General features: G+C 48.4%; 1 protein-coding gene across 1 annotated transcript in view; it reads left to right on the top strand.

The window, feature by feature from the left end:
* PDLIM4 (PDZ and LIM domain 4) overlaps positions 1–22,053 on the top strand; it is a 54,101-nt gene that overhangs the window by 4,956 nt on the left and 27,092 nt on the right. The window contains exons 2-3 of the mRNA XM_040604799.1: positions 9,998–10,149; positions 21,244–21,328. Of these exons, the coding sequence (XP_040460733.1) occupies positions 9,998–10,149; positions 21,244–21,328 (237 nt within the window). The remainder of the gene's footprint in view (positions 1–9,997; positions 10,150–21,243; positions 21,329–22,053) is intronic.

Raw genomic sequence — 22,053 nt, 5'->3', positions numbered from 1 at the left:
CATGCTAACAGTTCCTCAGTTGGTTACATATTAATGTTTGCTATAACATAATAGTTCAAGTGGGATGATTTTTTTTTTTTTCTTCTTCTTCTTCCGATGACTGTTTGTTGTAAGGGCTGGAGTGAGAGACCTGGGCAGTTACGCTTGAAGCCGTAGTGGTACTTAACGGTTAATCTGAACTCAGATGAGAGCTAATGAAAGTATGTAACAAATATATTTGCTGCTGAAGTTATTTCATCACTGAGGCTTTATTAAATAAACTGAGAGAGAAGACTAAATGCTTGTGCTGATTCAGGAGACAGTAATGGTGTGGAATGAAAGCCTAATGTTAATTACCATAATCAAGCACACTGATAATCCAGAGTGGGAAAGCAGGCGGAAAGAATGATTCATGTAGGTCCATTCGTGCAAGGTCTGACCTTGGGGCGAGTTTAGCAAAATAAACCCAGCACACCCTTGAAAACACTCCCGGCCTCTGCCAGGCTGAACAAAGCAGAAGGGGTTGGGGTGAGGGGGTTTGTGGGTTTGGGGTGGGGTTTTTCCCTTTTTTCTTTTTTTTTTTTTCTCTTTAAATGATGGTGATGTCAATTTTCTGACTCGAAGATTGAAAGATTGCCTGTTGGGACAGGTATTCAGAGTTACTTTGGAAAAGTGCATGGTTGTAGCCCACTTGATAAAGGGATAAAAGAGAATGAGGTTAGATAGCAGACTCAATAACATGACTCTGTTAGTGTAGGAAGCATACAAGGAGAAATATGTGGAATTATTCTTTTTTTCTTAAACACTGCTGCTGTATAGCAGAATAGATGGTCCTGGTCCTGCTGAGAGTAGATCAGTTCTTTAATTTTAATACAAATACACCATTAAGAATTGTGTGGAATTAGTGCAGACTACTGCAATCTAATTTTTTTTTTTTGGTAGTAGGGGAAAATGCATATCACAAGTCTGCAGAAGTTACATAGCAAACCCTATAAGGCACAAGTTCTCTTAAATACAGTATTTCTAACCTAATTTGTTGTTTGATTTCTGAGCTCTTTAAAATGCATTGACTCATGGTTCTTAGATACCCAAACACTTAGCAAAAATGTTTTTATTTTTTTAAGTCATCTGTGACCACAGGTGCTAGAGTGTGAAAGAAAACAGTAGATCTCTCAAGATCTGGTAGTGTTGATAAAAAAGCTAAACCAAACATGTTCACAGAAAATACTCTGCTTGATTTGTTGTCAGTGCAGCACTGCCAGATGTGTACCGAAGCAAAAGGCAGAGTATCTGGCCAGAGCTTGTTAATGTAGTGGATTTGTAGGCAGCCGTTAACACCCCACTTGCCCCAAGCCCTGGAAGATAAGGTTATGTTTGGTTTCTACTTCAGGACTTACACAAAAACTTCAAGCAAAACCAGGATTCATTGGGTTACAGGGAGGAATTGCAAAGATGTTGAGGCACAGCGTGGCATTTAAGGAGCTTGTACAGCCAGCAGAGACCTAAAATAAACCCCGCACTCTCACTGTGGAGAGCAGAGCTCTATTTAAAAAAAAAACAAAACCAACAACAAAATTTGCTGTGCAAGAGTATTGCAGCCAATGAATTTTCCAAACATCGTAAAGATGCCTCAAAGCCCATGCCACACTCAATCTTTCTTGTCAACCAGGGCAACTTACATTTATGCTCATTAAACCTGAGGTTGTTTTATGTGTTGTGTGGACTGATAGCAGAGTACGTGCGAATGACATTTTACAGTACAAGCTTCAGAAGGCAAAATACACCAGATCATAGAAGATTATTAAGAATAATTACGTTAAATAATCAGGTATGGGCAATGCACAGCTGAAAGAGAAACTGTCTTGAACAACTGAATCCAGGACTGTTCAGCAACAGGCACCACAGAGTAGATGCTCAGCTGGGAAGTTTACGGGACATTGGCTCTGAATGCTGTCCTTCACTGAGAGCCACAAAACGCTTCCCAGAAGCCTTTAGCACACATCAAGCTTCTGGTACAGAAGACCAAGCCCCACAAAATACCTGGTGTTCACAACTGAACTTGGGGAAAGCAGCCACGCTGCAAAGGCAGAGAACCCCGCAGGCTGCGCGAGACCCACGCGTTTCTTGAGAGCGAAGCTTCAGGTTTGCTCAGCAGCTGGATTCAAACGTTTTGTGTTGGAGAATTATCTTCTGTTTGGAGATACCTTTGTGGCTACTTTCCTTTTTGATAGGAAAGAAAGTATTGACCCATCTTCCCAGCCGAGAAGGCTGGGGATTTGGAAGGGAGAGCTCCAGGCAGCTCCCGTGTGTCTTCTGCCAAGCACCCAGGGCTTTCTCCAAACAAGAGAGCTGGGAGGGGAGGCTTCACAGGAGAGCTGAGCACTAAACCTCTAAACAGATGAACCAGTGGTGATCACAAACACTTTCTTTGATGCTGCTGAATCCAGTTTGCCATGTGGTGTGCAGCTATGTCTGGAGGACTGCAGTGATGCTCCAAGCGCACCTACACCAAGGTTAGTCAGTGTCGCCCAGGGCAGGCTGTCCTACCCTGGCCTTGCTCCCCGGCATAGCAAAGGATAAAGCACATGTAAGTGTAGTAGCAGCCGTAGTGGTTAACAGTGAGTCACTCCGTGCAGTAAAGCAGCATATCTGCAACTTGTGCTTGGAGGAAGGGGTGACTGTGGGCGCAGGAGGCAGCATGGCATGCTGCTGCGAGTGCTGCTGGAGTCTGGGTGCCCTTGGGCTGAGCAGGGCAAGCTTTCCGCAAAACAAGCCAGATGGGAGCGTTTGAACGACCTGTGTCTTTCTCCATCAGCCTTTTGAGGTTTGCACGCAGGTTGTGTGGTTGGTCGCTCTAAAATTTGTGTCTGGTCTCATTGATTCTCAGCCCTTTCTTTGTACAAAGACCTCAGCCCTTGAGGTGAATTGGGATCTACGCCACAAATCTGATTCTAAATTTGGATTTGGATCCGTCAGTACTTGGATTCAAAAGGATTTTCAAGTGTCTTGCCTTTTGTAATACTCATACTCTGGTTCTTTCCCTTTTATGCTCTTAAGCTTCTTATTTTCTTCAGTAGTTAAATGAATTAATGTTGCATAAAAAGCGCTCTTCATTCACTGGCCTGTGCAGCATACCTAAATAATGTCCTGATATTTTGGACTTTTATATAACCGTTTAGCAAAATGCAAATGGATTGGCGAGAAATGTATGTCAGTTCAAGGCACAATGCTTTGAAAAGCTGGAGAGAATCCCTGGAAGGATTGCTTAAAGGATTTGGGGAATTTATCTTCATTAGTTCGTCATTTAACTCTCGGTTCTTCCTGTTTTAGAAGATACTGCTACCTCAAGATCCTCTGCTGCCTCGTAGCATGCCTCCTGATAATAGAATAGGCTTCCTTTGTTTAAAAGCTGAGAATTTTGTCACGCTATCTTGAAAGCCTCTCAAAGACTTTAATCAGACCCTTTTGATCATGCTTGCAGAACCGAAAATTTCCCCAGACTTGCCTGCAACAAACTGCTATTGATTTAAGAGAAGAGTGGTGTGGTCTGTGTAGGCTTGGATGGGCTCACACGTTTTAACCCATTACATTCTGGGAAGATGGCTTCATTAATTGGTGATGCATTTTATTCCGGTCGTTTTGGGGGTGTGTGGGTGTGTTTGTTTTTTAAAGACAGAGAGAAAGCTGCCTTTATTATGTAGGGGTGATTGGCCTGAAATTGACCTTTTTTAATTTGAATAAGAACTACTGGGAGAATAATTAGTAAGTTCTTCTTTCCAATGGCTGTACTGAGACTGTGCAGGCAGCAAGGAGGAACCTCATCCCTGGGCTCTGACACAGGTGATGTTACAGAGGCAGGTTTCTGGAGAAAAGATTTTTTTTTAAAAAAAAGGTGGTTGAGTTAATATAACAAATTAACCTTTCACTGAAGTGTTCATCATTTCAGCTTGTGGTGTTGGCCCAATTCTGGCTTGATCAAAGCTGCTTGTGAGCTGAGCCGTCCCCGCGGCGTGCAGGACTACCCCCACGTGGGCAGGGGGATGCATACAGCGATGCACGGGGGGCTTTGCCCTGTCAGACCTACTCTGCGCTGCCTGGTCTCACAGCCCTGGCACGCTCCTGTAGTTGATCTCCAGGGGGGAAAGTGTAATGCTGTGTGCGTTTCAAGAGTAAACCCCTCTCGGTGCAAATAATCTTACTTTACTAAATTAGGCTGCACAGCTTCCAACACCAACTGGCTTAGTACAACAGTTGCCTTAATGTGCTTTATTTTATTGGCCTGATGTCAGATGCTAGCACTTAGTAAATCCTAACGAGGCTCCAGTGGCCAGATAAGATAGCTGCTGCCGGCTTGGGGATTTTTCCAATCTATTCCATAGCATCAGAGTATCCACTTGGCTGGGGAGGCAGCTGCTTGAGGCTGGTCCCCTTGGAGAAGCGAGTGGCAGTCTTGGGAAAGGTGATGGGAAAAATAATTGGAAAAACTTTTCAAAAAAGGTGGTTTGTAATCGTGCAGATCCAGTTCACTGGTTGACAACTTGGCAAAAGGAGAGGTGAACCTGCAGGGTGTTGGCCCGGTGCTACAGATGTGGGTCACGTTTCCCCTCATCATCCTCAGCATGGGGGTGATGCTCGCAGTGCTGTGACTGAGCCTCCTGTAGTGGCAGAGGACAGTGAGAGAGGGGCTACTTACTGGAGTCTCTTCTTTAAAATTCCCCTTGTCCTGCTGGAATAATACAAAAGGGCTGAGACAGGCCTGATATTGGACCTCTCACGTTTTTTGAAGCACAGTGCTATGTGGAGGACATACAAAGGCATCACAAATGAGACTTGTCCTGAGGCGTTTAGGGACAATAATATACTTTGTAGAAAAGGGAAAAAGAAATATGTTCTGGTGTCCTACTGGAGTGAATCCCTGCAGGAGGCATGGTCTGCAGGCATTGCTGCACGGAGAGGCTGATCTCAGAGCCTGGAGCTACTTACCAGGGCCACTTACACTGCAAACCTCCACGTGCCCCGCTGCTACAATATTGTTAGCTGCGCATGGTTTTTGTTTCTTTTACTAGTTTCTGTTTATAAATATTCTTCTGCATCTGCATTTTTTGGAAAGAAATGAAGCAGCTTTTGCTTGTTTTTGTGGAGGGGTTAAATGCAGAACATTTTTCTCTTGGCTTTAATTTTGGGAAAGCACTAAAACCGACACGTGTTTATGCTGTGTTCCCAGAGCAGATGCTGTGCTGTGCGTGCGCGATCACCTAGGGCAGAGTGTGCATGAATGTGCTTCTGTGGGCATAAAAGGAGCTGTGAAAACATGAGTGCCAGTGACCTCCCCAGCATGCTGGCTGGTCCTGCACCCATTTCATGCTCAGTTCCTTCTTGCTGAAGATGCAGCAGTGATTGGGTGATGGCTAGTGGGTATTACACCCATAGCGCTGTGTGGGATCTGCTTAATCATCTCATGAAGAGCTCATCACCAGCTAACTCCATCCCTGCCTGGCTCACAGATTACAGGTCCAGTGCAGTGGACCCATTACTCAGAGTTGCTTTGATTCACTCTTAGAAAACCACACCAGGGGAGGTTTAGATGGGATATTGGGAAAAATTTCTTCACAGAAAGGATGGTCAAGCATTGGAACAGGCTGCCCAGGGAGGTGGTGGAGTCACCATCCCTGGAGGTGTTTAAAAAACACACAGGTGCAGTGCTTGGGGCCGTGGGTTAGTGGTGGGCTTGGCAGTGCTGGGTTAGTGGCTGGACTCGATGATCTCAAAGATCTTTTCCAACCTCCATGATTCTGTGACTCTATTGCATTCCAGGCTGTGCTTCAACCTGCTGAGCACCAGGGCTGGCACCCAGGAGCAGGAAGGTGCAGAAAGTCCTCTACCCTCTCGTGGGCAAGCTATGGGGTTGCCTAGGCTGTCTTGTGCAACTTCACCTCAAGTCTCCCATCAGCTGGCTTTGAATTTATATTGGTGTGAAAGTATCTTCAAGTGCAGGGCAACGATAACTAGCAGTGTAAGTTAGCTGATGGCCAGGAGTTCACATCAGTGCTGCTTCGTTGCTGTGTAAATTTGTAGCTTTGCGAGCTCAGAGCTTCCAAATGAGGCAGGATTCTTGTCTAGTTGAAAAAAGAAAAACCTTTAGGGGAACCTTAATAAAAATATTTATGTTTCTTCAAGCCTGTGGTGTTTGCGGTGGGTTTGGCTCTCAGTGCTATATGCTTGACTGCTCTGAACATGTATTGAGGTTGCTGTCACCCCACAGCATGAGCAGGGCCCTTTGGGAGCTGCGTGGCCTCACAGGGAGTGATATCTGTAGGGGCTCAGACCACCCCATCCACCCATGTAATTCTCCACCAGCACCTTGCTCCATCCCTGAAACACCGGCAGCCACGTGGGGTTAGCCCCCGGGGTTAGCAGGGTGTGAGGGACCGGGCTGGCTCCTTGCTAGCATGTAATTGCCCCACTTGAGCTCTTCACTGGAGAAAAGCAAACAAACAGCCCAGATCCTGGCAGGTGCCCAGCGTGGGCGAGACGAGGCATGGCACATGCAGGGTGCAGCAGGAGCCCGTGTTCAGCCCCAGCGCGTGAGCTGGGACGCTGCTTTAGGGTACTCGGCATTGCCCGTAGAAAGACAGCGTGGCGTGGGGGGACAAGGCTTGTCCTTGTCCCGGGGAGGTCGCTCGCACCACCCTGGGTTACGTATCCCTTGGTCTGGTCTTGGTCTGTGTTCATTCAGCCTTGATTTTTAAAACTGTTTGTTCCTGGTGCTGATGGCTAATGTCAAAACCAAGCAAACAAAAATCTTATGGCTGTTTTTCTTAAGCCTATCCTATCCTCAAACCTCAGTGCCTTTGGAGGCCCCTTTCAAGAACCCAGGGGTCCAGTGCCTCAGCGCAGGTTTTCTTTGCAGCATTTTTAACTTCCTAACATGTCCAGCTACACTCAAATCCGTGTGCGCTTCATTCACACCGTGCACGTGGCGGTTATTGCTCACGGCAGCCCCCCGGCCCCTCTGCAGGGCAGTGAGCAGGAGTGCCTCCGGTAAAACCTCCGTCCCAGAACCTCTGTGCACTGCTGGCCTTTAATGTCACTGCCCTGGAGAGACCTGGCACCCATGGGCAACGCACGCAGCTGTAATTGCATTGCATAGAGCCATAGCCCTGGAGAATGGACTAATATTCAAACAAGGCTTATCGCTTGAACAAAAAATTCTGTATTTGTTTATAATGGTAGATGCTCAGCAGCCCTTGGGCAGTAGCTGGCCTTTGTAGAGAAGAGAGGCTGGCTGAGGAGCATTCTGGGTTGAGTTGATTGCTGCTGGGCATGAGTGCTGCCTGAACAAGACACCGAGATCCCTCCGGCTCCTTCCTTGTGTATTTGTTCATTTCCACAGGACAGTAGAGAGTTTATCTGTCTTGGATATTTTGCTCCAAGCATAGACAGGGTCATTTTCTTGGATGTTTCACTCCAAGCATAGACACTCTTACAAAACATGCTATATTTAAAATTGCATCCTTGTCCTTATGGAGATGCTGGTTTTGTAGTAGGCTGTCTGCATGGATCTGCATGGTGTGAAGCAGGTAGGACCCTTGCATGAGGATTCACGCACAGCCCTGACCCATAACCAAGTTCGTAGGGCTTTCTGTGGCATGTTTGGTGTCAATGGCTTTGCACAGCTGTGAGTTAGGAAAACTCGCTTTGCAGTATTTTAAACACTATTCACGAAAATACAAACTTGGGACCTGACAGACACTGTAATACTGACTCCTAAGCTGCCATGACACTGGTGCTGTATCTCAAATTAATGAGTTCTTGGAGTACAGCTCTATTTCAAACCCTCAGTCATCTCCACGGCTAGCATGAAATGCTAATATGAAGATACTGCCAAAACAATTTGAAATAAACCAGAATCTAAAAATAGGAAACAGCTAAGAGCTCCATTTATGATCAGCTTATTCTCCAAGGACGCTACAATCTGGTGAAGATCAGTGCAGGGGGGAAACAAATCCATCGGACATTTAGACAGCATTGGATAGACAAGAACAAAATACAGCTGTCCTGGGTCAAACTGAAGGTCGGTTATTCCAAGAGCCCGCTGGCAGCCGGAGCTGCAGGGCGAGCACCGAGGGAAGCAGCTAATAACAGGCAAACGCATGGAGATGCCTCCTTGGAGGTGGTGGTTGAGCTTCTGGTTGACTTTCTGGTGGGTCTGGCAGCTTTGGTGGCTGTAGGAGGACCCTGATGCTCTGTGAATGCCACATCTTCTTATACAGATTCAAAAGTACCCAACAGGACAAATGCATGCCGGGGAAAAAATGAACCTTTCTGGGGTTGAAGCGCCCTGTGTCAGGGCTCTACAGCTAACGTGTACCCTGTTCAGAAGGGCCTCCTGTGTCTGCTCTGAGCCCAGCTGCAGGGAAGCCCAGGAGCAGGGAAGGAGTTGGCCTGGCAGGTTTTTTAGAGCGAAAAAGCCTGGCTGAAACTATTGAAGAGCAAATGGCAAATGCTGATTCACTCTGACAACGCAACAAAAGCCTTAATTCAGGCTGCCAGTTCTACTTAAATGTAAGAAGTGGTTTGGAGCTCCCCACACACCTTCAGGTTCATGTTTCGGTGGTTTTGGTGGCTGTAGTCACGCGGGGAGCGGTGCAGCAGGTCTGTGTTACACCTCTCACAGCCCTGTGAGCAGCTGCGGTGTGATCCATGAAGGGCTTTGGTGGCAGGACGAAATCCTCTTCAAATTTCCTATGAAAACAGATGTGGAGAAAGCAAATCAAGATGGAAACAGGGATGCGTGCATGCCTCTTTTCTAAAAGACTGCCAGTTTAATGGTGGCCTGCGGTGGTTGGGGGGGGGGGGGGGGGGGGGGGGGGGATGGGGGGCTTGTGGGCACCGCTTGGTCTCAAACTGTCCAAAAAACCCTACCTGGTTTGTCAGCATCTGGTTGCCGCTGTGGACCCATGTAAGCCCCATCCAAGGGGAGAGGCAGCACAGAGCAGTTGCTCGGATCTTTCAAGTGGGGTGTGACAGAGCAGATGCGTTGCCAGAGACGGGATTATAGCCCTGTAAGTCATGAGCGAGCAGAATCAAAGCACCATCACACTCTAAATGTGGGGGGACAGGAGTAACCAAAGTCAGACTCACTGTACTTTCTCACTTGATAAACCATGTGGTTGGTTAGCGGAGCGTTAGCAGATCCTCTGAATGACTGAAGAGGAAATTAGAGGGCAAGCACATAGCTATTAAGAGTTTAAACAGACACATTTACCTGTCCTGCCTATGCCTTGCATCATTTTTATATTATTGCAAAAATTAAAACCACATTTGGGCTGATGTAAACGAAATGGTAATTTCTCGAGGAACTCTTTTTTATGGGTGGCAGGATTGGTCTTATGGCTGGCCACAAACAGTACCTGGATCTGTCATTAGTTCCTCAGGAAAGAAGTTACGAGTTTTATAAGGTTCTGGCGTTCCTACAAAACCAAAAGGAAAGAGCTGTGGAGACTTAACGAGCAGCGTGATATTCCATGCAGGGCTAGAAGGAGACAAGTCAGTTGAACAACGGTCAGGAAAAACTGATGTCAAATATAACCTCTTTGCAGGAAGCAATTAGGGTGACTGCGCTCATCTTCTAATTACATAGTTATCCAAAGAGGAAGGTTTCATGTGCTCGGTAGGGACTGATTCTTGTAGCGTGATTTAAGGCCTGCAAGCCAAAGGAGTGTAAAGGATCCCTCTGGAAAGAGGGTATTGCATTGTTTCAAGCAAGAGGCGAATCTGAAGAGAGGATCTGGTCACGCACTGACTGGGGTTGACAGAAATCTCTATTTAAGAGCACTGTTGTAGGCGATGGCCCGAGCGCCCTGGCTCTGACATCCAACATCTGGTAGATGCCATCGGTGTAGGCAAAACACCTATCTTCTCCAGAAATAACTATTCCTTTTATCTGCTGCTTTTTCCAAGAAACTCTTTAAAAACTGATCACTTTTAAGTAACCCTTTTCTTTTTCCTTGCCTAGATTAACCCCGGCAGTAAAGCAGCCATGGCAAACCTGTGCGCAGGAGATATTATTCTGGCAATTAATGGAGAGAGCACGGAGAACATGACACACCTAGAAGCTCAAAACAAGATCAAAGCATGCATGGACCAACTGCTGCTTTCCCTGAACAGGTAGGTCCTCTTCTGTTTGGGGTGCTTTGGGGTCAGCTTTGCTTGGCCTCCGCAGAAGGCTTGCAGCTGGCCCTGGCGTGGTTGCGCCCTTAGGCTCAGTTCTTGGTGCATGCCCATGGTCTCTGTAATTGTTCTGCATTTTTAAGTACAGTAAAACAAAATTATTTTTAAAGGGTCATTGACACAAAAAAAAGGGGTTCAGTTCATGTATATGTGTGTATTATCATTCGTACCTTGCAAGGCTTATCCAGGCTGTGAGCTGGGTCAGATCCTTCAACCCAAGGGAGGTTTTATTGACTCGAGCAAGACTAGTACTGGGATTGAAATCTCCTTTGGGCAAAGCCTCCCACTTAGTTAACATCCACTTAATCATTTTCCTAAACATCTGTTCAATGAATAGGCATTTGAAGGTCCTGCGAAATTAACATTTTTAGAATATTTCAGAGCAAAATGAAGGCTTGGCCTTTTTTTGCTTTCCATTGGAATTAATTCTGTAGCTGAAGGTTCCTAGCATGAACCACAGGTTATCCAGGCAGAATGAGTGCTCCTTATAAGGCTCACAAATGCCCAGTGCTATCTGTAATAGGTTTAAATAAGTGTATACAATTTTTGACTTCAGATTAAAAAGGCATTTCCTGCTATAAAGAGCTATCGCTTACTGTTTATACTTCTCTTGGAAAACATGTAGTTTCTGACTGGAAGCCTGGGCAGTGGGGAAGGAGCGCTGCTGTAAATGGAGCACAGGCTCGCTGGCTCCTCATGGCTCATCAGTGGTGGCCGAGCCACCCGGCTGATGCAGAGTCCCCGAGCTCAGCCTGTGCCATAGGGATGATGTGGCTTCAGCATTAGGAAAGAAAGAAAAAAAGAAAAACAAGAAAACTCTTTGTGCAGGCAGAATTTCCCATAGCCAAGTAGGGTGGTCATTTGGCTTTCCATTTGGAGCAGCTTTGGGAGATGTGGATGGTCTTCCAGCCCAGATGGGGCTGTACCCAGGGCAGGACCAGGGTTCCCTTCCTGGCTGTCCACAGGCTGGTGGAGCTCTCCTTGGAAGAGGTGGAAATCCTCGTGTAGTGATGGAAGCTTTCAGTGAGCAGAACAGCTTCATCAGGAGTTAGAATAAAGTTTTGCTGAAAAGAGCTTCCACCTGCAGCACGGCAGCGCTTTGCTTTCACGTACGAGTGTTTCCACTGTGTGAATTCACGGGCTGAATTCCCACTTTTACACCTCATTTTAGCCACCAGTATTAACTGGCATTTGGTTTGTTTTGTGGCTGAGGTGGGACCCTTGAGTGCTCCCCCTCTGTGGGTGGCACACTGTATGTGCCCGGCTTTCTGCCGGTGTCCAGCTGGTCCTCACACTTAGGAAGAGGTGCTTGGATCCTGCTGGAGGCAGCTGTGACCGTACTGGTGGTGGTAGCTGCCAGGTCAGTGTATGTGGTGTCAGCAGTATCTCTGTGAAAGCGCATCTCCTCTCCTAAGAGGTGACCTTGCACAGGCACAGGGCAGGGGTTGCGTCACACTGGCACGGCAGGGCTCCACCACGAGAGGAGCGGGCAGAGGTCCCAGCAGTGCTGGTATGTGCCTTGGTGGGATCACAGATGTTCTGTCTAGTTTCCCTCAGGCACAGAAATGGTCATTAACGACGTCGTGGTGATCTGGAAGCTGCTGTGTGGAAGACTTCTGGCAGCAGGAGGGTCTGTGGCTTCAGGCTGGGTTTGCCTAAGGACACCTAGTGAGGGTGGCATTTCTAACTGTGGGACCGTGCAACGTGCCCAGAGGGGCAGTGGGCTCTCTGTAGCAGCAGTCGCTGGTGATGGCCCACAGCCTTGCAGCGGTGCAGGGTTCATGGGTGAGGTGGCCTGGGCTTTGCTAGGCAAGAGGGTTGCAGCGGTTTTGTCAGGACTAAGCCTTCAGAAATGCAGATTTTGAAGGCTCTTGTATCTGACAGGCAAAAATAAATGTGCAGGCTTCTGCAAGACTGGAGCAGACAGGAGCTGGTGATGGAGGGGAGCTGTTGGGAAGGAGTGGCTCCTCTCGGGAGGAAATTGCACTGTTGGGTCGGTGAGGTGGCTCCTCCAAGAGAAGAACAGACGTTGGCTGTGCCCAGAGAAGCCCATGAGAGTGGCCTTTCTCTCAATAGGGAAAACTGAATCGTTTATTTTTTTGACACTAAGGACAGCAGCTCCAGTAATGCTTTATTAGTCTGTTCTTAGTTCAGCCCAAAGCTACATGGTTCTTGGATCTCTCTCCTCTTTCCCGAGTGACCTGTTGGATCCAGACAGCTCTGCCCAGCTGTTTGTCATCCTCGGTGTGAGCAGATCCCTGTGCCGGGAGCTGCTGGCGAGGGAGCCGTGTCCCGGGGCAGCGGCGGGGGATTGCACTGGTCTCTGTGCACGTCCAGCAGCTGCGGTTTGCAATAGCTGCGGGTCACTGGCCTGGGCTCCCTGCGAGGCTGAGCTCCAGGAAAGCCCCACGCAGAGGTGTGGATTAGCATCATCTCCCTCGGGCAAGAGCATGCTCTCCAAGCAGTGTCTGTCTCTGTACGCTGCCTTCAACAAAACATAGCTCGCAAATCAATGTAAGGAAATTTTTTCTTAAAGTGTGTTTGTCTGGAATATATTTGAAATAACGAGCTTGTTTGTTTTATTTCTCTTAGTGAAGACGTATGAAATTTGATGTTAATTCTGTTCTGCTGAAGCTGGCTCCCTCCAGCTGGGCGTGTGTGCCAAGGGAGGGCGGTGAGCCTGGCAGCGAAGGGCTTCCAGCCCTTGGTGCCCTCTGGGCTTCTTCCATCCCGTGCCCTTTCTCTGTGAACCCTTGACATTATGCGTTACCATGACAGAGAACAAGATTGTTTTTGTTTTCAAACTGTGGTCGGTAAATGCTCTTTGACTGGAAAGTTCAGTAGGAAAATCGAAATGGGGGGAACACAAGGAGAGGGAGTTGCTGTGTGGTCTGACAGGATGTCCTGAGACCAGCATGGCCCGTCTGGGTTTCGGCGGTGTCAGGGATGCAGAGTACCCATGGCATTTGATGGGAAGAGATGCTAATTATCCCATTTACAAAATTTGTCTCATTAAGACATTTGGATGCACCGGTGGAGAAACAAGTAAGGAGCCAGGAGGACTGTGGGTCTTTGTGGGTAGAATAAACAATGGGAGCGTAAAACTTTCCCATGAAGTGCAGGCAATTTCTCTCCCCAATACTCGGGGAGGAAACAACTGAGGTAAGTGGGATTTCTGTTGCGATGCAAACTTTGGCCACAGTCAGGCGTGATGATGTGGATGGACTGCAAATAGATCAGCATGTTGGTCATTAGCACAGTCTGTCATTAGGAACGTCACACTGGGTCTGATGGTTTTTCTCTTACCCGGCTGCATGGTAGAATCTGTTCATTTAAGTCAATCTGGAAGGAGAAAAGCTTGAGTTTGAGATCAAACGTGAACATGTAATTTCCAAACACTGTAATGGAAAGCAGCACCCAGAGCACTCCTCCTTGTGGCTCTGCTGGCCAGAGGACCGTGCCAGCTGTTGGGAAGCACATCTGCTATGGTTTTGCTTGCCGGGACCTGCACTGAGCTCCAGAGGGAGCTGGGGGGGTCACTGGGATGTCTGGAGAAGTGATTTTTTGAGGCAGCAGAAAGATCCATGGTGCAAGGAGTATGGCTGTGTTGGCAGAAAGAAGCCACATCATTCCCTGGTGTATCTGGCACCGTTGCACGACAGCTCCTGGGAAACTGGAGAAGCATCTGTTTTCTCTGCTTGGGGCACTCCAGTTCCCTGGACTGGTTATGATCGCTAGGGCTGGGCGTGCGGTGCTGAGGAGGCAGCTCTGGGAAAGCTCTGCATCTGGTCTTTGATGTAATTCTGGGGTGGCTGAGAGAGGCGGTGTCTGGAGGGCATCAGCAGCAAAGCACACAGCATGGTGAGAAGCTGGCAGAGCCTGGGCGTTCTGCCTCCCAGCAGTGGTCACCTTGGATGGAAAAGCTGGTTTGTTTCCTAACAGTAGCAAAGGATCCAGCAACACGGGCTTGATAAATTGCATCTGGATTCTCTCTAGCGATGTATGTTCATGTGAACAAGTACTTGTGCATTAAAATCAGTATTTTTTTCTTGCAATCAACCCTTTCTTGCCCTGGAAGACAGTCAGTGTCCAGTCAAGTGCACACAACGAGCCTAGGGCTCAGAGATAACCAGCGTGGCAGTGCAGCTTGCCCTGCTCTTGCTTACATATTACTGTGTATTTTCTTAACTCTTTTAAAGAAAGCCTTCCCAGCTCCTTTGAATATTAACATCTCTCGTGGTTATGCTGCAGCCCTAAAATTGGGTTGGAGCTGTGCTCTGCTGAAGCCACTGCTTGAGAACAGAGAGTTGAGGACCCAAAGGACCTCAGGTGCTGGACAGGAGACCTTGTGGCACCACTGATGCTGTTCCCACTGACGCACACTGCTGGAAAGTCCTTGGCAGCACTGTCCAGACCTGCCCATCTGTGCCAGAGGGGGAAGGCAAGTCTGAAAGCTTTTTTTCCTGAAGCTTTTGTCATCTGCCAGCTGGGAGCATGAAAGTTTGTGCTGCATCCTTCCCGGAGGAGCTGGCCCCAAGCCCCGCCTTGGGAAAACTGCTGGGAAGGGGATGTTACAGCTTTTCAGGTGCTGGGGTCTGTGGCTCTCCCATGTCCCCTGCAGCCCCAGAGTCGGTGTTGGTGTCTGGGAGGCTGCCTCTGCTCTCAGGCTGTACTAACATGTATTTCTTAAAAAAAAAAAAAAAAAAAAAAAAAAAAAAAAATCTCTACTCTGTCCTTTATCAAGGACTTTAAGCGCTCTTGGGGTGGTTCTCCCTCCTTCTTCACACCCCTGTTCTCTTGACGCCTTTCTGGGCTGGACCCCTATGCCCCCTGACGTTAATGGGAGTTTTGTCCCCAGCTTTGCTGGGTCCCGTTTTGCCCAGAGATGTGCAGGGCTGTTCCTGGACAGCGGTGCTGTGGAAGGCAGAGCAGCACAGTAGCTTTACTGTTCTGAAAGGGAGTAGAGGAAAATCCTCATCAGCTCATGAAAGGAGTCGATTTATGTAACCAATGCTCGTGTGGGTACTGGTGTAACATGTGAGGAATTACCTCCGCATCCCTGTAACAAGGGGGTGGGCGGTCAGGTCGTGGCTAACAGCTCCAAGATGTGAGGCCAGGAGTTCAGCTGAGCTTAGTAAGGCTGGAGCAGTGCCTGGCACCTGGGCTGGGGGGGGGAGGCGGCGGTGGCGCTGATGGAGATTTGAGTGGGATGGTCTGGGATGCCCTGCTGATAAATCAGGCAGCCTGTTCCAGCATCGTCTTCCCAGCTGCTGAATCCCAAGCCAAGGTAGCGCAGGGTCTGCTCCGCCTGCCTTACTGGTACCTGCAAGGGAGGGCAAGGGCAGGTGGGTGGCAGCTGGTGGAGAGGATCCCGGCTGTCAAGCAGCCCTGTGAGTTATTGCTCACAGAGACGTGGTGTGGAGATCTTGGTAGTTAGCCACTAAATGTATGTATTTGACTGATGGCCAAGGGTTTCAGAGTTTTGAATAATTTAAATGTGTGGTTAAGGTTGATCCCATGGTAAAACTTGTTCTTTTTTATGACTGCAAAGTTGTCTCTAGGTTGCACAAATAAGGAATTTCTTAACCAGGCACAAAGTGTGCTGGGGAGCAAGAGGTCCCTGGCTCGAGTAACATGTTCATACTCCTGTGATGTGCAGGGAGGAATTAATGTGTGTTGTGAGACTTTTTTTTTTTTTTTTTTAAATAGTAATCATAACGATTTTGATGCTGTTCTTCTCAGTCCAATCCAACTACGGCCCTTTCTTTGGGTAATAATACAGGCTGTTTGTGCATGGGGCCAGATGGGTGCTGGGGGGCTGACAGCACCTGCCTGGCCCCAGGCACAACCAAGGACTCCTGGGTAGCTGCATTGTATTTATTTTCTGACTGTGGTGTCAAAGCATCTTTCCTCAAAGGTTCAGCTTCGGTTCCTTCCATCTAAAGTAAATCCTGGAAGCAGTTTCTTCCCCCTCCATCTGGTGTGCAGGCTGCAGGAATGGCCTTTGCCTGCGGAGGGAAGGTGTTTCAGAGATGGTAACTCTTCTTTCTAAAGAGCAGCTGTGGAACCCCCTGCCCAGCTCTAGGGGCTGTTTTGCTCTGGGCAACCCTGGCAGAGGGAGGACGAGGGGCTGAGAAGGAAGCAAGGCAGCATGCATGGGCTGGGAAACCCACATTGCTTTACAGACAGCAGTGACGTGCAGCACTGCACTCGCAGTGTGGATCAAATTTGTTCTCGTTTGCTTGAGACCGAGTGACAAAGGCCAAGTGCAGAAGGGCAGTGAGGCTTGCAGCCGTGTGCTGTGCCCTGCTGCAGGATGGATAACCAAAACCCCCTTCCCAGGGGATGAGCAGCATGCAGGGAGCCCTCATGGACCAATGCACCGTTACAGTTTTGCTGAGTCTACTTGGAAAATTTGCATATAAAAGTTTTATATTTTCTCCTGCTTTCTGTACAGAGATAGAGCTTCTCTGGAAGTTTCTATGGGAGAAAGCCCAGTAATGAGTCTGCTGGACATATAGCCTCAAAAGTCCCTGGAACCTCACGTAGTTAGTGTTCTTCTGACCCCCCCTCCTGCCTCCTGCAGCCCATGGAGGTTTTGTGGGGTCCGTTTGCTGCGAGCAGTGCAGGCACGCTGCTGGAAGATGGGAAGGATGACAATGTATGATGTTCTCAAGTTTCCAGTAAAAGTACAACTGGAAAAGTGAATCACAGCTTCCCCTCCAGAGCTCCTCAAGGACTAATAGAGAGGAAAACCGGCATCTTTCCAGAGCCTCGATACACAGCAATGGTTTCAGCCAAGAGGAATGAAGGAGAAAACCTGCAGCTGCTCTTTCACATAGCCTGGATGAGCTGGGTCCATCAGGGTGTCAGCAGAGCTCAGCTACATCAGCCCCTGCCTGCATCACTGCAGGGATGCATCCAATGCCGTGCAGTTGTCACGGCGAGGTTCACAATCCTGGGGAGTTGCAAACTGAAAGAGGGGAGGTTTAGATGAGATGTTAGGAAGAAATCCTTCCCCGTGAGGGCGGCGAGGCGCTGGCACGGGCTGCCCAGAGCAGCTGTGGGTGCCCCATCCCTGGCAGTGCCCGAGGCCAGGCTGGACGGGGCTGGGGGTAACCTGGGCTGGTGGCCGGTGTCCCTGCCTGTGGCAGGGGGTTGGGCTGGGTGGTCTTCAAGGTCCCTTCCAACCCAAGCTATTCAATGAATTAGAAGCATCAGCTGTCACAGCACTCTCCAAACCAGCCAGCTGCAACAAGGTCTTTTACCATCTCATACCAACATACTCTTCATGCCAGTCCCTCTGCTGCCTTCTCCTAGTCACTCCTCACCCCAGGCACACGTTCTCTCTCTCTGTTCTCTCTGCTTCTTCCTCCTCTCTCTTCACTGGCTGCCCAACCTCTTCACAGAACCAGCCACAGCTGCACCTTATCTACATCAGCCAACCCACCGCCCCTGAAGCCAACCACAGCTGGATATTATCAATGCTAATTAACCCAGCTTCATCCCTCTACAATCAGCTGTAGCTGCTTCTAGACTGAGTTCAGCTGCTAGAAGGCTAATGGGCGTACGGATGATAAAGATCAGTTGTGACCATAGTGCTGTGCCATGATGGGAGGCGGATAGCATTCTGGAGATGGAAGGAACCTGGAGTCACCCCCCACCTCAGAAGGGACGGTACAGACTGGTGTGAAGTACAGGGATGTGGTTGTTCTGGAGGGTCGCATCGCTGTCACCGCTCATACCTGCGTGGCTGCACAATGGCAGGCGGCAGCGTCCTGGGTTGGGTCTGGCACTTTGCCAAGTGCTAAATGTTAGTTTATAAGGGGATGGAGAAATTAGAAATTCAGTAAGACCCTGGAAATCTTGCAACTTAAAAGCACCTCTACAAATGTAAAGAGCAAGACTTGCAGATCATTACCAGGTGAAAAAACACTCTGGTAAAATATGTGAGCATATGCAAGTAATCTTTTGAGAATGATGTTGAGACTTTTAGAAAACAAATGGTGGGATAAAAGGTGTCTGCAAGTTTGGTTTGTTGTTTTTTTTTTTTAGTTCTGTCTTGTTAACAGGTCTGTTTCCCACGAAGTCCCATGTTGAAGGCCCAGCACTGACCTCGGTCAAGTTATTTTTCTTAGGATTGTCCTAGCAGCCATTAAAATATGGCAGAGTGTTGCTAGCACAGGGTAATGATTTCCACATAGCTGACTTTAATCCCCTACAACACATCTGAAAACACTTTTCCTGTCCTTGAGCCGTAAGTTAAACGACTTGGAACATTTGAGCGTGATGTCTGATCTCACACCCATTACGTTAGAAAAGTGTGATTAGTTTTTGCTGTTGCCTAAACACAAAGCTCTGACTGTTGGCAGCGTGAACCTGCTGCCAGGGTGGCTTGGGGTGGCCGTGCTGAGCCCATGGTCCCCACTGCTCCAGGGCTGGCTCGGCTCCCCTGTCCTGGGGGGCTGCAGGGGACCCCCTGTGCTGCTGGTCCTGCCGGGGGCACAGGGGTGTCAGCTCCTCGGAGCATCAGCCCCTTCTCCAGTAGCTGCCCATGGCATCGTACTCAGAGTCATCTCTTAATTATTTCTGATTACCTCATATTCTGCTGTTCCTGCAGAAAAGGAGTCTCCTTGTGTAAGCAGAAATCTCATCAAACTTACAACTTGCATTTCTATTTGCTGAGGCTCCTGTTTCTTCCGTACCCCTTTGCTTTGCCTTTAGAAGGACCAAACAGAACCTAAATTGTGCTTCATTTCAGAGTATTCAAGTGGAAGCTGTGGTTGAGGCGAGTCTGGCATTGCTCCGGCCATCGCTGGGAGCTGTATGAGGCTGCCTGGCTCATACCAAGAACTTCTGTTTGCTCTAAAGAATTGATGGTGAAGCCTACTGACTATGAATGGGCTTCCAGGCCAGGTTGGGCAGGGCTAGGGGCAGCCTGGGCTAGTGGCCAGTGTCCCTGTCCGTGGCAGGGGGGTGAAACTAGGTGATCTTTAAAGTCCCTTCCAACCCAAACCATTCTGTCATTCTATACGCAAACCTAAGTCTGGCTGTGTCTTTCATTAAGTGTAAAGGCACCTATAATGGCTCTTTGAAAACACAAGTTTAGCTGCTTTCTGGCACAGATGGTGTGATTTTTGTTTGTCAGGGATGTGGGGACCTGGGAAATTCCAACTAGAATGTGCTGGCAGTACCGGTGAATGAATGCCGTAGCTTCATGCAGAGCAAATTTACTGCTATCGCTCTTATCTTCTGCAATCAGAATCGCTTTCTGAATCTCAGTTCTTGTTTACTGGCAAATTGAAGTCTTCAGGGATCCTTTAAGCTGTGTTTGGCATGCGGGCTCCAGAGCTGAGCAAAGAGGAATGTCGTAACTGCCCCTTCTCAGCGGCAGCGTGAGCACACATCGGGCTGATTCAGTGCACGGGGAAAAAAGCACGGAAATAATAATGATGCTTGCTGCCAATGTAATTAGGCATTTTCATTGTTCTGGGCCTCCAGATGAAACTTTCAATGTGGAAGTGATATACACAGCACTGGATCATGGCACAAAGCAAGTCGGGATTGCTAGGAAGGCTGCCATTCCTGGGAAGGGCGGCTTCTTTTGTCCCACCGAAAACAGCTGGAAAGACCATCTTAAAGTGAATTCCCCCACTTAAAATCAAATAATTACAGTAAAGATAACTTATCAGAACAAGACATCTAGCTATGAGAAAGAGTATGTTATCCCCTGTTGAAAAAGCTGTGATGGTAGTACTGAATAGTGGTTTGGAACAAAAAAAGCTGAACTCCTCGGGGGACGGATCCGAAGTGCGTTACAGACGGCGGGAGCCTTTGCTTTTGAGAGGGTTTGGGTTGGACCCTGAGTTTGGAAAGGTAGGTCTGTACGCTGGCTGGTTTAGAGGCAAAATAGCAAAGGTAAAATATCACCTCAGGAGTTCCTGGTTTAAAGCCACGCTCCTTATTTTTCAAACTTGGACTCTGCAGATCATTAAACTAGAGCTGAACGTGGTGTGTGGCAGGGGCCAGAGTCCAGCAGAGGACACCTGGCCGCAGCCAGCGATCTGTGCCTATCAAACAAGAGCTGTTTTCGTTAAGTGGTACATATGCCGATTGTGATGGTAAACAGAACAGTTTGCATGTGAAGAATTTATCTTATACTTTGCGTAGTTTCCATCTCCTCAGTCAACCTCTCAGCACCCAGAGAAGCCTGTGTATGTCCCTGCTGGACCTCACCCGAGCCCCGCAGCTCCCTCGTGCCCTGAGGGCTGGAGAGGACAGCCACGCTGGAGATCTTGTCCAGGCCGTGCCCCACGTACCTTTGTGGGGAAAAAATGATCAGGCACATGGAAAAATCTTTGGATAGTGGTAGCATCCTGCTCTGGCTTGGCAGGACTGAAGATGCATTTGTGAATGGAAACTGTATTTGTAGGGCTTCCTCTATCTGGCACCTGCTGAAAGGGTCAAGATGATTCATACAGGGTTGCATAAGCCTTCTCCCTGAAAGGCATTTGTATGATTTCTGCTGTGGTCTAGTATACGGGCCTGCCAGGGATTACATGCATATATATATATATATACATACACACATGCGCGCATTCGGAATATATTTCAGGATTCAGGGCCAGAATAAAGGGGCAAAGCCAGCAGTATGTAAAACAAGAACCACCACAAGCCTGTCTACTGATTTCTTGAACTGAAATAAATTTGTATCTTAAACTCCGCACTAAGCAGGAGCCTGTAGTTCAAGAATAGTTTTGAGCTTCATGGTTTTAATAACACAGAATTGGCATTTTCTCTGTTTACCACTGTAGTATTTCTGAGGATAATTTTAGGCAAACACATGTATATATTAATTCTTTGGCAAGCCTATATACTACATGTATGGTTTGGTGGGTTTTTGTCGGTTGTTTTTTGGGTTTTTTTAAGAAGTCTGGATTTTTTTGTTGTTTGGTGTGTTGCTGCTTGGATTTTGGGTTTGGGGTTTTTTTAAACTAATGTAAGTTGAGTTTACTTAATTTCCCATTGCAGAACTGAAGGGAAGACCTGGTCACCCCCTGTTCTGGAAGATGGCAAGGCTCAAGCGTACCGGATCAACGTAGAGCCGGAGCCACAGGTACGGCAGCAGCCCGGCACACAGGCTGCCCTTCCAGCCTGGCTTTTCTGGAGGGAGGAGATCCGTATCTGGAAAGCCCTCTGCTCTGCCTGCAGTCCTTCCAGAGCTTAAGGAGTTTCTATGCATGGTTTTAAAGCATCACGTTGGTTAGGTGTTTCCATGCAGGTCTTGTTGTGCTTTGCTTGGGCTGGTAAAGCCCGGGCTTCTGTGAACCAGATCCCTGACCTGATCTGGCTTAAACCCAGCTCCATAATTGCCCTCTGCACAAGCTGGGCTCTGTGGAATCAGCTTGCTGGTGGCATGAGGAGGCTGGGCAGTGCCACGGGGCGGGCAGCACCCAGCACCAGACCTCCCAAGCCCAGTGACCAAGCTCGTGGTCAGCATTATTTTTGATGGAGCCTTCCTAACGGAGCTGCCAGATGCCTGCCCTTCCTGGAGCCACAGCATGCCCAGGGTCTGTTTGCACCTGCCTTTGCTGACGTGCCTTCCTCTCGGCTGCTTGCAAAATCCACCGCACCCTCCTTGTCCCGTGACTGTGATTCAGTAGTTTACATGGTGGATATATTTTTGGGGGGTAATTTTTTGGTTTCCTCTTCCCTCCCGTCTTGCTCCTTTCTCTCCCTTCTCTCTGTTTTGCAGCTGGCCGCTTCCCTCTGTCTTCAACCCTTTTCCCCAGACCCTCCTGCCAGCACCCTGCCTGCAGCCTGCCCTGCCTTTCCACCAGC

The sequence above is a fragment of the Falco naumanni genome, chromosome 8 (genome assembly GCF_017639655.2).
Source record: "Falco naumanni isolate bFalNau1 chromosome 8, bFalNau1.pat, whole genome shotgun sequence".
Classification (NCBI taxonomy): Eukaryota; Metazoa; Chordata; class Aves; order Falconiformes; family Falconidae; genus Falco; species Falco naumanni.
Note: the sequence above shows the minus strand (reverse complement) of the source record. Positions and strands in the feature narration are given on the sequence as shown.